The 13,874-nt window shown below is 42.1% G+C and overlaps 1 protein-coding gene and 1 pseudogene across 2 annotated transcripts in view; both read left to right on the forward strand.

Moving 5' to 3' along the window:
* POLR3G (RNA polymerase III subunit G) overlaps positions 1-13,874 on the forward strand; it is a 54,559-nt gene that overhangs the window by 22,852 nt on the left and 17,833 nt on the right. For both annotated transcript variants that reach the window (XR_002823829.1, XM_023730099.1), the window contains exon 4: positions 12,325-12,381. Coding sequence is in view for 1 of the 2 variants with exons in the window: in XM_023730099.1 (XP_023585867.1) it covers positions 12,325-12,381 (57 nt within the window). In the remaining variant the exon portion in view is untranslated. The remainder of the gene's footprint in view (positions 1-12,324; positions 12,382-13,874) is intronic.
* LOC101348168 (kelch-like protein 18) lies at positions 929-4,084 on the forward strand (annotated as a pseudogene).

Here is a 13,874-nt window from a genome sequence, read left to right on the forward strand (position 1 = left end):
CCAGTATCCCTCATGAACATTGACACAAAAATCCTCAACAAAATTCTAGCCAATAGAATTCAGCAACATATCAAAAAAATAATTCACCATGATGAAGTGGGATTTATACCAGGTATGCAGGGGTGGTTCAGCATTAGAAAAATAATCAATGTAATCCATCACATAAATGAAACAAAAGACAAGAACCACATGATCTTATCAATCAATGCAGAAAAGGCATTTGACAAAGTCTGACACCCATTCATGAGAAAAACTCTCAACAAAATAGGAATAGAAGGGAAAGTCCTCAATATAATTAAGGGCGTTTATACAAAGCCAACAGCCAACATCATCCTAAATGGAGAGACTTTGAAAGCATTCCCCTTGAGAACGGGAACCAGACAAGGATGCCCTTTATCACCCCTCTTATTCAATATTGTGCTGGAGGTCCTAGCCAGAGCAGTTAGACTAGAAAAAGAAATAAAGGGCATCCAGACTGGTAGGGAAGTCAAAGTATCTTTATTTACAGATGATATGATCTTATACACAGAAGACCCTAAAGAATCCACAAGAAAACTTCTGTAACTAATAGAAGATTTCAGCAAAGTTTCAGGATACAAGATAAACATACAAAAATCAGTTGGATTTCTTTACACCAACAAAGAGAACCTCGAAGAGGAAATCACCAAATCAGTACCATTTACAATAGCCCCGAAGAAGGTAAAATACTTAGATAAATGTAACCAGAGACATAAAAGTTCTATACAATGAAAACTAGAAGGCACTACTGCAAGAAACCAAAAGAGACCTGTATAAGTGGAAAAACATACCTTGCTCATGGATAGGTAGACTCAACGTTGTGAAAATGTCAGTTCTCCCCATAGCTATCTATAGATACATGCAATCCCAATCCAGATTCCACTGGCATTTTTTAATGAGATGGAGAAACAAATCACCAACTTCATATGGAAAAGGAAGAGGCCTTGAATAAGTAAAGCATTACTCAAGAAGAACAGCAGTTGAGGCGGACGGGGAAGATGGCGGAGGACGGTGCAGAGGAGCTGGAGGATCTGGTGCACTTCTCGGTGTCCGAGTTGCCTAGTCGCCGCTATGGGGTCATGGAGGAGATCCGGCGGCAGGGCAAGCTGTGTGACGTGACACTCAAGATTGGGGACCACAAATTCAGTGCTCACCAGATCGTCTTAGCAGCCTCGATCCCGTACTTCCACGCTATGTTTACAAATGACATGATGGAGTGCAAGCAGGATGAGATTGTAATCCAAGGAATGGACCCAAGGGTGATCAGGGAAGCCCTCTCTGGTGAGGTGACATTTGAGCCGAGACCTTAACTGAAGTGAGGGAGTGAGCGACCTGGGGGAAGAGCCCTCCAAACGGAGCAGCCAGTGCAAAGGCCCTGAGTGCCCTGGAGGCTCTGATCAACTTTGCCTACAACGGCCACCTTGCCATTGACTAGCAAAATGTCCTGTCATTGCTCATGGGGGCGAGCTTCCTGCAGCTGCAGAGCATCAAAGACGCCTGCTGCACATTCCTGCGAGAACGTCTCCACCCCAAGAACTGTCTGGGTGTGCGCCAGTTTGCCGAGACAATGATGTGCGCCGTGCTGTACGATGCGGCTAACAGCTTCATCCACCAGCACTTTGTGTAGGTGTCCGTGTCGGAAGAGTTCCTGGCTCTGCCCTTGGAGGATGTGCTTAAGCTGGTGTCTTGGGATGAGCTGAATGTCAAATCAGAGGAGCAGGTCTTTGAAGCTGCGTTGGCCTGTGATGACCGGGAGCAGAGGGGGGCCTGCCTGCCTGAGCTGCTGTCCAATATCCGCCTGCCTCTCTGCTGACCCCAGTTCCTGTCGGACCGAGTGCAACAGGATGACCTGGTGCGTTGCTGCCACAAATGCAGGGACCTGGTGGATGAAGCAAAGGACTATCACCTCATGCCAGAGCGCCGGCCCCACCTGCCAGCTTTCAGAACTCGACCCTGCTGCTGTACGTCCATGGCTGGGATTATCTACGCTGTGGGTGGCCTCAACTCAGCAGGTGATTCCCTGAATGCGGTGGAAGTGTTCGACCATCACCAATCGCTGAGAGAAGTGCCATCCCATGACCACAGCCCGTAGCCGCGTGGGCGTGGGCGTGGTGAACGGGCTTCTCTACTTCATCGGGGGATACGACGGCCAGCTACGGCTGAGCCCGGTGGAGGTCTACAACCCAGAGATGGACAGCTGGACCAGAGTGGGGAGCATGAACAGCAAGAGAAGTGCCATGGGGACGGTCGTGCTGGACGGACAGATCTACGTCTGTGGGGGCTACGATGGCAACTCCTCCCTCAGCTCTGTGGAGACCTACTCACCTGAGACAGACAAGTGGACAGTGGTGACTCCGATGAGCTCGAATCGCAGTGCTGCTGGGGTTACGGTCTTTGAGGGCAGGATAGATGTGTTGGGAGGCCACGATGGCTTGCAGATCTTCAACAGTGTGGAGCACTAGAACCACTACACGGCCACCTGGCACCCGGCAGCAGGCATGCTCAACAAGCGCTGCCGGCACGGCGCTTCCTCCCTGGGAAGCAGATGTTAGTCTGCGGGGGCTACGACGGCTCTGGCTTCCTCAGCATCGCCGAGATGTACAGCTCGGTGGCAGACCAGTGGTGCCTGATAGTCCCCATGCATACACGTCGGAGTCGCGTCTCCCTCGTGGCCAGCTGCGGACGCTTGTATGCTGTGGGGGGTTATGATGGACAGTCGAACCTCAGCTGGGTGGAGATGTAGGACCCAGAGACAGACCGCTGGACATTTATGGCCCCCATGGCGTGTCATGAGGGAGGGGTTGGCGTGGGCTGCATCCCCCTCCTCACCATTTAAGGCAGAGGGTAGGATGTGGAGGGGTAGGGATCTGATACAAACATAGGCGCTTCCTTCCAGGAGCAGTTCCTCTCAGGAGAGGCAGTGGACCAGAAGGTGGGGTGAACTGAGAGCTTGCCGGAGGCACGGTTTTTCCAGGTGCTTACGCCCTCCCTCGCTGTGCTGTCCTTGTGACCTTCAGCCTAGGTCATAAAGATGCACAGCATGGGATGAAGCCCCTCCAGGGCCTGGCAGCTTGTGACACAGAGCTGCTCTGCTGGTCCACACCTACACAATCTCCGTGCAAGCCCAGCTCCCACCCGCCACAGCAGTGTGGGCCAGCCACTTACTGACCTTCCTTCTCACCTGCTTGTTGGCTAGCCATGGGATGACTGCAGTGGCCAAGCCTGTTGGAAACAGTGGGGTTTGGCTGGGAGACCAAGTCCCCACGGTGACGCAGCCACCGCCGTGTGCTGGGTACACACCACATACTCCTACTGTAGGGCATAAAGGGTTTGTCCTCACCCCGAGGTGAGCAGGAGAACAAAAGTTTCCCTGTGGCTAATTGTGGGCTTTGAGGGAGGGTTTTTTTTTTTTTTTTTTTTCCCATCTTGTTCAGGAGAAACAGAAAAAGGAAAGATACTTGAAAGAAAAAGAAGGAAAATGAAACAGACACTTGAAAGAAGCTGGAAAGAAAAATACTTTTTTTTAAGTGAACTTTTTTCCAGGAAGAAAAAAGTATCAAAGACACTAAAGGCAAATACATGTTTAAATGGAAAACTGCCAGACGTGAAAAGGGCGGCATCCACTCCCACGTTCGGATCCCAGGGTCCTGAGGCCTGACGCAGCACGTGGGGTTCCCTCTGAGTCTCAGCGTGTCTAGAATCAGTGCATTCTCGACTGGCCCTATAGCAGGGTGCTCATGGGGTTTGTCTTCACACCCATCGTCAGAGGACTTTTTTAACCACAGATTCAGCCAGTCTGCTGAATTACTGCCGCTCTTCTTGGTGGGAGCTCCCAGCTCGGCGCTGGAGCTCCAGAGGCTCCCATGATTACCTCCCACTGCCACTGCGGCGCTTATTCCGATTCCCCACTTTCATTTCTCCCTTTTTTCACCAGCAGGAAACAGCAGGTCTGGCCAGATTCTCACTTTCCCATCGATTGTTCTTGGATCATTTTCCCCACTGTGATGCTTCTGGGGCACATTGACAACTTGTACCTCTAGAACCTAACCAGGGGCTTGCTCCTTCTAGTAGCCACAAGCTGGCTTCGTCCAGTAACCTCATCTGCCCTGCCAGTCCACTGCTCCTCCATCCACCCGCCAGTTCCAGGGGTCTGGCCTCCCTCTGGTCCCTGGCAGACCAACCAGCAAGGTGGACCTTTAGAGTCAATCAAAGCTGGCTTTACAACGTAAAGGACTAAAGGCCGAAAGAATCTCTTGCTGCTGCAAAGAACATTGTTTTATATTTCTTCCTCTAACCTTAGCAGATGACCTGTTGAAGGGACTCCATGCTCTTTGCTCCTCTTCCTCCTTGGTGGGACCTTGATGTAGCACAGTGGGGCCCCAACAGGAGGACAGTTTCCATTACCAGCGCATTGGGCGCTGGGGCTGTGTTCAGCCCTCCAGCTTCTGTAATCGAGCCAGGACAAGCTGGAGAAAGACCATTGTAAAGTCTGTGGTATACTTCAGGCCTTTTTCCTTCAATTGCTGCTGCCAAAATCTTGTTTTATCAAATTCTCCCAGCAGAGACTAAAGGAGGAAATGATTCCTTTAACCCAAGGATGGGTTTTAGGGTCCCCACTCTCCGTCTGGTTGGCCTCCTCTCCTCTGCTGCCTGCCTGGGGTGGCCCGGAAGCCTGTTCAGAAACACGCTCTCCGGAGTCTGGGGAGGCGCTCACGCCCCAGGACCTTCAGGTTTCCCAGTGTGTGCAATCACCATGCATTCAAAGGAAAGGACCTTTGTTGACTGAAACTTAAGAGCTGGACCTCTGCTATAAGCACTTGAAAATGATATTTTTTATTTTAAAAGACTCAACAATCTGATATAGTCTAACCCGGGCTTAGGTGGAGCTCTGGCATTTCTCACTCTCTCCTCCAGCTGTCCTACACACGTGTTTCCCTTGTGCCGGATTTGCCTATAGAGGTAGACTCGGCTCCGTGCTTCCTGTTTGAGAGGAGTGTATTAGTGTTCGTCTTATAAGCTACTTCCTTTTGTGAACTTGAAGCAACACTGACAAGCCTCAATTGCAAAGGTGTTAAGAATCAATCAGTGGGCTACTGAGTGGACCTCACTGGGTCCTTTTGATGCCTGCCCCAAATTTTGCAATTGGGGATAGATCAGTCATGTTCCCAGGGGCTGGAGCTCTGTTTTTGGAGTAGTCTTCCTGAGGTCGCTCCCACCCTCCCACCTCCTACTGTAGGAGTTACACTGCTGTACCTGAGGTCAAGGTTTCCAAGTAAGATCAAGCCTCTGGGCTCTGAGCACAAATGAGCAAACATTTCTCTTATTGGTTCCTCAGTTTAATGGTGAATGACTCTTTGCTAATGGCTGGTATGGCTCTTTGGTGTTGAAACCTTTCTAGTAGCATCATTCAAAGAAGAGGCATCACCCTAGATGTTGTAAAAAGAGGAGGACAGACATTGTGCTCAGCAGGCCCTAGGGTCTAGCCCATCTCTGAGCAGAGGACTGATGTCCACTGTACTTGGACGTTTCCCCTTCTTGGATGACACATGGAGCCTTCTGGGTTTTGCCTAAGATCAAATCCAGGATGGGAGCTGAAGACCAGCTTTATGACTTGACCACAGAGGTGTGACTAGGTAGGAAATCTGTCTTCCTCCCCAGTTTATTGTTTCCCAGAAAAATCTTATCTCCTTTATTTGTAGAATGCATGTCTTTTGTGTTAAGAAACCAAAGAGAAATAAAGAGAACACTCCTAATTAAAAAAAAAAAAAAAAGGAGAAGAAGAACAAAGTGGGAGGCCTCACACTATCTGATTTTAGAACCTATTATACTGCCATGGTAGTCAAAACAGCCTGGTACTGGTACAACAACAGATGCATAGACCAGTGGAAGAGAATTGAGAATCCAGACATAAATTCATCCACCTGTGAGCAGCTGATAATTTGACAAAGGCCCAAAGTCCATTAATTGGGGGAAAGGTGGTCTCTTTAACAAATGGTGCTGGCATAACTGGATATCCATGTGCAAAAAACTGAAAGAAGACCCATACCTCATACCATGCACAAAAACTAACTCAAAATGGATCAGAGACTTAAATGTAAAATCAAAAACAATAAAGATCATGGAAGAAAAAATAGGGACGATGCTAGGAGCCCAAATCTATGGCATAAACAGAATACAAACCATAAGTAATGATGCACAAGCACCAGAAGATAGACTAGATACATAGGAGCTCCTAAAAATCAAACACTTATGCTCATGAAAAGACTTCACCAAAGGAGTAGAAAGACATCCTGTGGACTGGGAAAAAATTTTTGGCTACGACAAATCTGGTCAGTGTCTAATCTCTAAATTCTGCAAGATACTGCAAAACCTCAACAACAAAAAGACAAATAACCCAATTAAAAAATGGACAAAGAATATGAACAGGCCCTTCACCAAAGAAGTTATTCAGGCAGCTAACAGACACATGAAGAAATGCTCACGACCATTAGCCATTACAGAAATGCAAATCACAACTACAATGTGATATCATCTCACCCCAACAAGGCTAGCATTAATCCAAAAAACACAAAATAATAAATGCTGGAGAGGTTGTGGAGAGACTGGAACACTTATACACTGTTGGTGAGAATGTAAAATGGTACAACCACTTTGGAAATCGATTTTGCTCTTCCTTAAAAAGCAAGAAATAGAAGTACCATAGGATCCATCTATCCCGCTCCTTGGAATATATCCTAGAGAAATAAGAACTGTCACACGAATAGATATATGCACACCCATGTTCATTGCAGCACTGTTCACAATAGCAAAAAGATGGAAACAACTTAGGTGTCCATCAGTAGACGAATGGTTAAACAAATTATGGTGTATTCACACAGTGGAATACTATGCAGCGATAAAGAACAACAATGAAGCCGTGAAACATAACACAGAGGAAGCTGGAGGTCATTATGTTGAGTGAGTTTAGTCAGTCACAGAGGGACAAATATTGTTTAAGACCACTATTATAAGAACTCAAGAAAAGATTTAAACACAGAAGAAAACATTCTTTGATGGTTATGAGGGTGGGGAGGGAGGGTGAGGGTTGTTCACTAACTAGATAGTAGACAAGAATTATCTCAGGTGAAGGGAAGGACAGCACACACTACAGAGGAAGTCAGCACAGCTGGACTAAACCAAGGCTAAGAAGTTTCCTGAATACAGTCAAATACTTTGAGGAACTGAGTAGCAGGGGTAGGGGTCTAGGGATGATGCTTTCAGGGGACATCTGGGTCAATTGACATCTAACAAAGCTTATTAAGTAAATGTTTTGCATCCTGGTTTGGTGAGTGGTGTCTGGGATCTTAAAAGCTTACAAGCGGCCATCTAAGATGCATCAATTGGTCCCAACCACCTGGAGTAAAGGAGAATGAAGAACACCAAAGACACAAGGGAAGTATTAGCCCAAGAGACAGAAGGGGCCACATAAACCAGAGATTTCATCAGCCTGAGATCAGAAGAACTAGATGGTGCCCGGCTGCCACCAATGACCGCCCTAACAGGGAACACAACAGAGAGTCTCGGATGGAGCAGGTGAAAGGTCGAGTGCAGAACTCAGATTCTAGTAAAAAGACCAGACTTAATAGTCTGACTGAGACTGGAGGATCCTCAGAAGCATGGCCCCTGGATTCTCTATCATCCCGGAACTAAAACAGTTTCCAAGGCCAACTCTTTAGACAGGAATTGTACTGGACTGTGGGACATAAAGTGATACTCGTGAGGAGTGTGCCTCTTTGCCCAAGTAGATACAAGAGACTAAATGGGCAGCTTCTGTCCGGAGGTGAGATGGGAAGGCAGAGAGGGTTAGGAGCTGGTTGAATGCACATGGGGAATCGGGTGGAAAGGAGGAGTGTGCTGTCACATTATGGGGAGAGCAATTAGAGTCACATAATGTATGTATAAATTTTTGTATGGGAAAATGTAAAAAAAAAAAGTAACCAAGATCTGGGCACTAGGTGTGCTTGTCACTACTGAGGTGTCATTGCTTATATGCCCTCTCTGCTGACAGAGCAAGGAAAAATATGTAGGTAGATATGTATATATATTTCTGTCTGTGGCAGTCTGTATCTGTATTAAGCTAAGCATGAGTTCATACTGTTCTTTCTAACTCTACTCCATGACTACATGGCTCATTCTAGCTTCCTCCCCTTGCTTATCTGTAAATTTCCACTCCAACAGTAAGAAACTTGACTCCCACCCTCCATCATCCATTTAGTTAAATTTTCTATTCCAGTATGTATGTATAGCAGTATTAGAATTGTTAACTTGTACCCTTGTGACAAAACAACTTCATCAACTAGAGTGTAGTGCTTATGTGATGTTGCTTTTGCCTTTAGTCTTATGGACTCCACGCATTTTCCAATTTACTTAGGCTAGCACCTTTTCTTCTCATTCCCTTTAGTGGAGTTGTTTCATACATTTGTAATACAATTCAATTCTCTGTTAAAGTCTGCATTGCTTCCTAGGACCCCTACACATCCTAAATGATTTGTTTTTTAATTGCCTACATTGAGGTTCACTCTTTTTGGTATAAAGTTCTATGAGTTTTGATAAATGCATAATGTCACGTATTCACCGTTACATTATACAGAATAGTTTTACTGCCCTGTAAGTTCCTTATGCTACATTTATTCAACCCTGTGACCCTCACCTCAAACCCTTGGTAACCTCTGATCTTTTTACTGCCTCTATAGTTTTGCCTTTTCCTGAATGTCAAAAAATTCGTATACAGTATGTAGCTGTTATAGACTGGCTTCTTTCACTTAGTAATATGTGTGTCTTTTCATGGCTTGACAGCTAATTTCTTCTTATTGCTTTATAATATTCTATTATATGGATGTACCACAGTTTGCTTACTCATTCACCTATTGAAGGACATCTTGGGGTTGCTTCCACTTCTTGGTGATTATAAATAAAGCTGCTGTCAACATTTGCATGCAGGTTTTTATGTGAAGGTAAATTTTCAAATCAGTTGGGTAAATACTTAAGAATGGGATTCCTGAATCATATGGTAAGACTATAGCTTTTTAAGAATCTGCCAAACTCTTCCAAAGTGGCTATGCCATTTTGCATTTTTACCAGTAATGAATGAGAGTTTTTATTGCTCTGCCTCCTTGCCAGCATTTGGTAATGTTAGTGTTTTGGATGTTAACTATTTTAATAGGTGTGTAGTGGTATATAGTGATATCTTATTATTGTTTTGATCTTCAATTCCCTAATGACAAATGATGTTGAGCATCTTTTCATATGCTTATTTGCCATTTATATATCTTAGATTTGTGTATGTTCAGGTCATTTGTTCATCTTTTAATTGGATTGTTTATTTTCTTATTGTTGAGTTCTAATAGTTCTTTGTATATTTTGAATGCAAGTACTTTATTAGAAACATGTTTTGTAATTTTTTTTCAGTCTATTACTTGTCTTTTCATTCTCGTAACAATGTCTTTCATGGAGCAAATGTTTGTACCATCTATTGTACTTTTAAGGAGCCCTGGTAGCACAGTGGTTAAGGCTCTCGACTGCTAACTGAAAGGTCGGTGGTTTGAAACCACCAGTGGCTCTGCAGGAGAAAGATGTGACAGTCTACTTCCGTAGAGATTTACAGCCTTGGAAACCCTTTGGGGTCACTATGAGTTGGAATTGACTCGACGGCAGTGGGTTTATTGTACTTTTGGTGTTGTGTCTAAAAACTCCCTGCCAAATCTTCTATGTTTTCTTCTAGAAGTTTTATAGTTTTGTGTTTTATAGTCTATAATCCATTTTGAGTTAATATTTTTGAAAAGTATAAGGTCTTTGACTAAATTTATTATTATTATTTTTCACCATGAACTTCCAATTGTTCTAGCATCATTTGTTGAGAAGCTTATTGTTTCTCCCTTAAACTGATCCTTTGTCAAAGATCAGTCGACTATATTTGTGTGGATCTGTTTATGGGCTCCCCGTTTTATTCCAGTAGTCTATGTTTCTGTTCTTTTGCCAATACCATGCTGTCTTGTTTACTGTAACTTTAAAGTAAGTCTTAAAGTTGGATAGTGTCAGTCCTCTTTTGTACTTTCTCATTAGTATTGTATTAGCATTTTGGATCTTTTGTCTTTTCATATAAACTTTAAAATCAGTTTATTAGTATCTACAAAATACTTGCTGGGATTTTGATTGGGATTGCATTGAATCTGTAGATCAAGTTGGGAAAAATTGAGATTAACAAAAATTGGCATATTATTTATTGCTAGAAATAAGAATGTTAAAGGTGTTTCTGGTGAAGCCTTAAAAGGAAATGATGAACCTGTTATTGGACATTGCAGGAAGGGCAATCTTTGTTGTAAAATGACAGTAATCTTCGCTTAATTATATTCTACCATTGAGTGAAAGGTGTAGAACTTGTAAGTGATGAACTTGGGTATTTAGCTGAGGAGATTTCCAAGCAAAGTGTGGAAGGTGTGGCCTGGTTTCTTCTTATTGCTTATAATAAAATGGTAGAGGAAAGATAAATTGAGGAAGGAATTATTAAGCAAAGAGGAACCAGCACTTTAATGATTGGAAAATTCTTAACCTATCCAGATAGTGTACTCTGAAAACAGAGCCAAGTGTACAGCTAGACAAACTTTCACCGATAGATTAGGTGTGTGACTCATGGACCCAATCAGCCATCTTAATGCTGTCAGCTTAGACTGAAGGGACAGAGATAGGACAAAATGAAGGAAGGCTGCCAGACGGAATTCTACAGTTAAAAAATGGTCTGCCCAGAGGCCTGGGGGCTACCTCAACTAAGGGCAGCTCAGCAGCTATAATCAGACTACATTGTTACTGAGTTGTTTTATTTTTTTATAATAGCCACCTATTTGGTGTGAAATGGTATCTCATTGTGGCTTTGATTTTCATTTTCCTCATGACTAATGATATTGAGCATCTTTTCATGTGTGTGTTGGTCATTTGTGTATATATTTTGGAGAAATGTCTGTTCAAATTTTTTGCCAATTTTTAAATTATGTTTCAATAGTTGTTTTCTTTACTATTCTTTCTTCCTGTAAATTACTTGTAAAATAACTTAAAAATATAAAATATGTTTTTAAAAAAGGTAGATCCAGGTAATAATTTTTAATGACTCTTTTCCGTGGTATACTGTGGATTAAAATTTTCAAAATGTGGCATCTGTTTTGGAGAAAATCATAAAAAAGAAGTGTTTGTAATACAAATGTTGGGAATCTTCTAGTTTGTATTGACTCTTTATAGATGAGAAACTTGAGGGCAAGATTAGTTAAACATTTGACCTAAAGTCAAACATTTAAATATCTAGAGAAGCCTGGCCTCTTGGTCTTTTCATTTGCTATTTTAGTTGTCTTTCTCTAACACCATGGCCCTTATATTTTTTGGAAGCAGTTTTTTAATGTAGAAGAAAGGCCAGCAAAAAATTTAGTTCTCGGTTTTTATATACTCATCTTTTGTATGCCTTCCCTTTTTCATGGTTATATTTCTAAACCATTTTTTATGATGAACCATGGTTTCCAGTTACTGGCTGTTGGTGTTGCTTGCTAACCTCTTCTGCTTGGAAGGGGTCTGGGCTCTTATCAGGGGAGTTTCTTGTGGCAAAGTGAGCTAACTGAAGCAAGAGCCAAAGTTGTAGATCTCCATTTGACAAACTCAGAGGGCCCCTGCAGAATTTTCAGTAGTTGTAAAGGAAAGCTTGCAACTTGGTCCTTCATATCCTCTACAGGTAAACCCCTCACCTGGTCCAACCTTGCCTATTCCTCCTTTTCCCCATTCTCTTCCCCAATGGGTTATGAAAAATAATTCATTGAGAACTCTAATTGAATAATTGTGTGTGTAATTAGTGCTAGAGGTGAGCAGACAGCCCTCCACCCCCACTTAGGTACTAAATGCATCCCAGTTCCATAAGGTCTAAAGATTGGGAGGCAGAGAGCAGTGTAACAAGAAGCAAGTAGATTCCAAGTAAGACCTCCCTGCCCTGGCTCTGAGCTATGGTGAACATTCTCACAAATGAGTCAGGTTGTTAGACTCTAAGGACCATAATTAGAGTTTAGGTCTCTCCTTGCTCCTGACCCTTCATACCCAGCTATACCTTGCCACCTCCTTAAACATGTTATTCTCATTGAACTTTTCAATTTGTGTTCAGGAATACCTTATATACAAATATAGGAAACTCTGTGAAGTAAAAGATGCAATCTGGTGTTTTCAATGATTTTAAAAGAATGACTTAAGTTCAGGTTTATTCTGGATTTTTGTAATGAATACTTCTCTCTTTTTTTCTAGATATTGAAAGGTATAGTAGAAACTATATGAAAATATACAAAGAAGAATGGGTACCAGGTAATTATAAAACAACGTTAAAATATGTTTAAAGGCTGTCTCCCTACCCCACATCTTTTTGTAAGAAAAGTTTTCTATTTTTGCCATAGGAAAATAGTTCAGTTCTTTTTCTGTAATTAGTAATATAAGTCTTTGGGACACTAAGGTAAAAAGTTTTGTTTTATACTGTAACAAGGAAGAGTTGAAGTGTTTTTATGTGAAAGTTCTTAAAATACCTTTTTTATAGGAATGGGACTTGCTAAACCCATTTGTGATTTCCAGTTTTTTTCTTCACAATCACAATTTTAATTTCTAGTACCAATAATGCTTATTTTTTTGCTCCTGAGCGAACCTGTATCTTTTTGAGAAGAAAAAAATAAAAATCTAGTTTTAAGAATATTTTAGACCAAGGTCATGGATCTTCCTCTCTGTCAAGCAGACATAGACTAATTTTAGTTGTGAAGATGTCTTTTCAACAGAACCATACCTAAGAAGGTTTTCTTTTCAACATTTAAAAGTTTTACCTTATAGACAGACAAGGTGGAAGGGGTTGTAGAGGACATCTCATCCAGCTTGTTCATTCTGCAGATGAAAAACAGTTGCCATAGAAATGAAGTGACTTATTAGGATGATTTGTCAGTACTGCAACTTTGGTCTTCTCATTTACTTCACTCTCTTTTTACTTCTCGTCCTTGGTGTTTTATGGAAAATGGCCGTTTATGTAGGATCATAAATGGCACTAACAGAGCTTTATCACTTCCATGGGTTATGTTGCTCTCTCTTTTCAGTATTGCTCTTTGGTAACTGTGGGTTTCCCTGGAAACACTCTCATGTCTCTCATTTTTTCAGCTTCATAAATAATCATCTCCCAGATTATTCCCTGTACATACGTTCTCATGGTCTTCTATGAATACTTTATAAAAATAAATATATTCAAAGCAAATTTTTTTAGTTTAGGTAAAATGACTTGTAATTTAAATGTTTTATACAAAATGCACGGAGATTTCTTTATTAGTAGGTAGTATTTTAAAATCATTTTTTAGTATTACTTCTATGCTTTAAAATTTTAAAAAAGTGACAGATTAGTGGAATGGCTTAGGTACTACAGGCAAAATCATTTATTTGAGGGAATTTACTTTTCTATAATAATTTATGTTTGTTTTTTGAGCTTTTTTTTTCTTTTCTTTTTATTGTACTTTAGGTGAAGGTTTACAGAACAAAGAGTTTCTCATTAAACAGTCAGTACACATATTGCTTTATGACATTGGTTAACAACCCCATGACATGTCAACCCTCTCCCTTCTCAACTTTTTTTTTTTTGGTGAAAATACACATAGCCAAAGATACACCATTTCAGAAATTTCTACATGCACAGTTCAGTGACATCGATTACGTTCTTCCAGTTGTGCTGCTATTCTCACTTTCGATGAAGGTTTACAGAACAAAATAGTTTCTCATTAAACAGTTAGTACACATGTTGCCCTATGATAATGGTTAACAACCCCACTACATGT

This window comes from Trichechus manatus, unplaced genomic scaffold (genome assembly GCF_000243295.1).
Source record: "Trichechus manatus latirostris isolate Lorelei unplaced genomic scaffold, TriManLat1.0 scaffold00032, whole genome shotgun sequence".
In the NCBI taxonomy this organism is placed as follows: domain Eukaryota; kingdom Metazoa; phylum Chordata; class Mammalia; order Sirenia; family Trichechidae; genus Trichechus; species Trichechus manatus.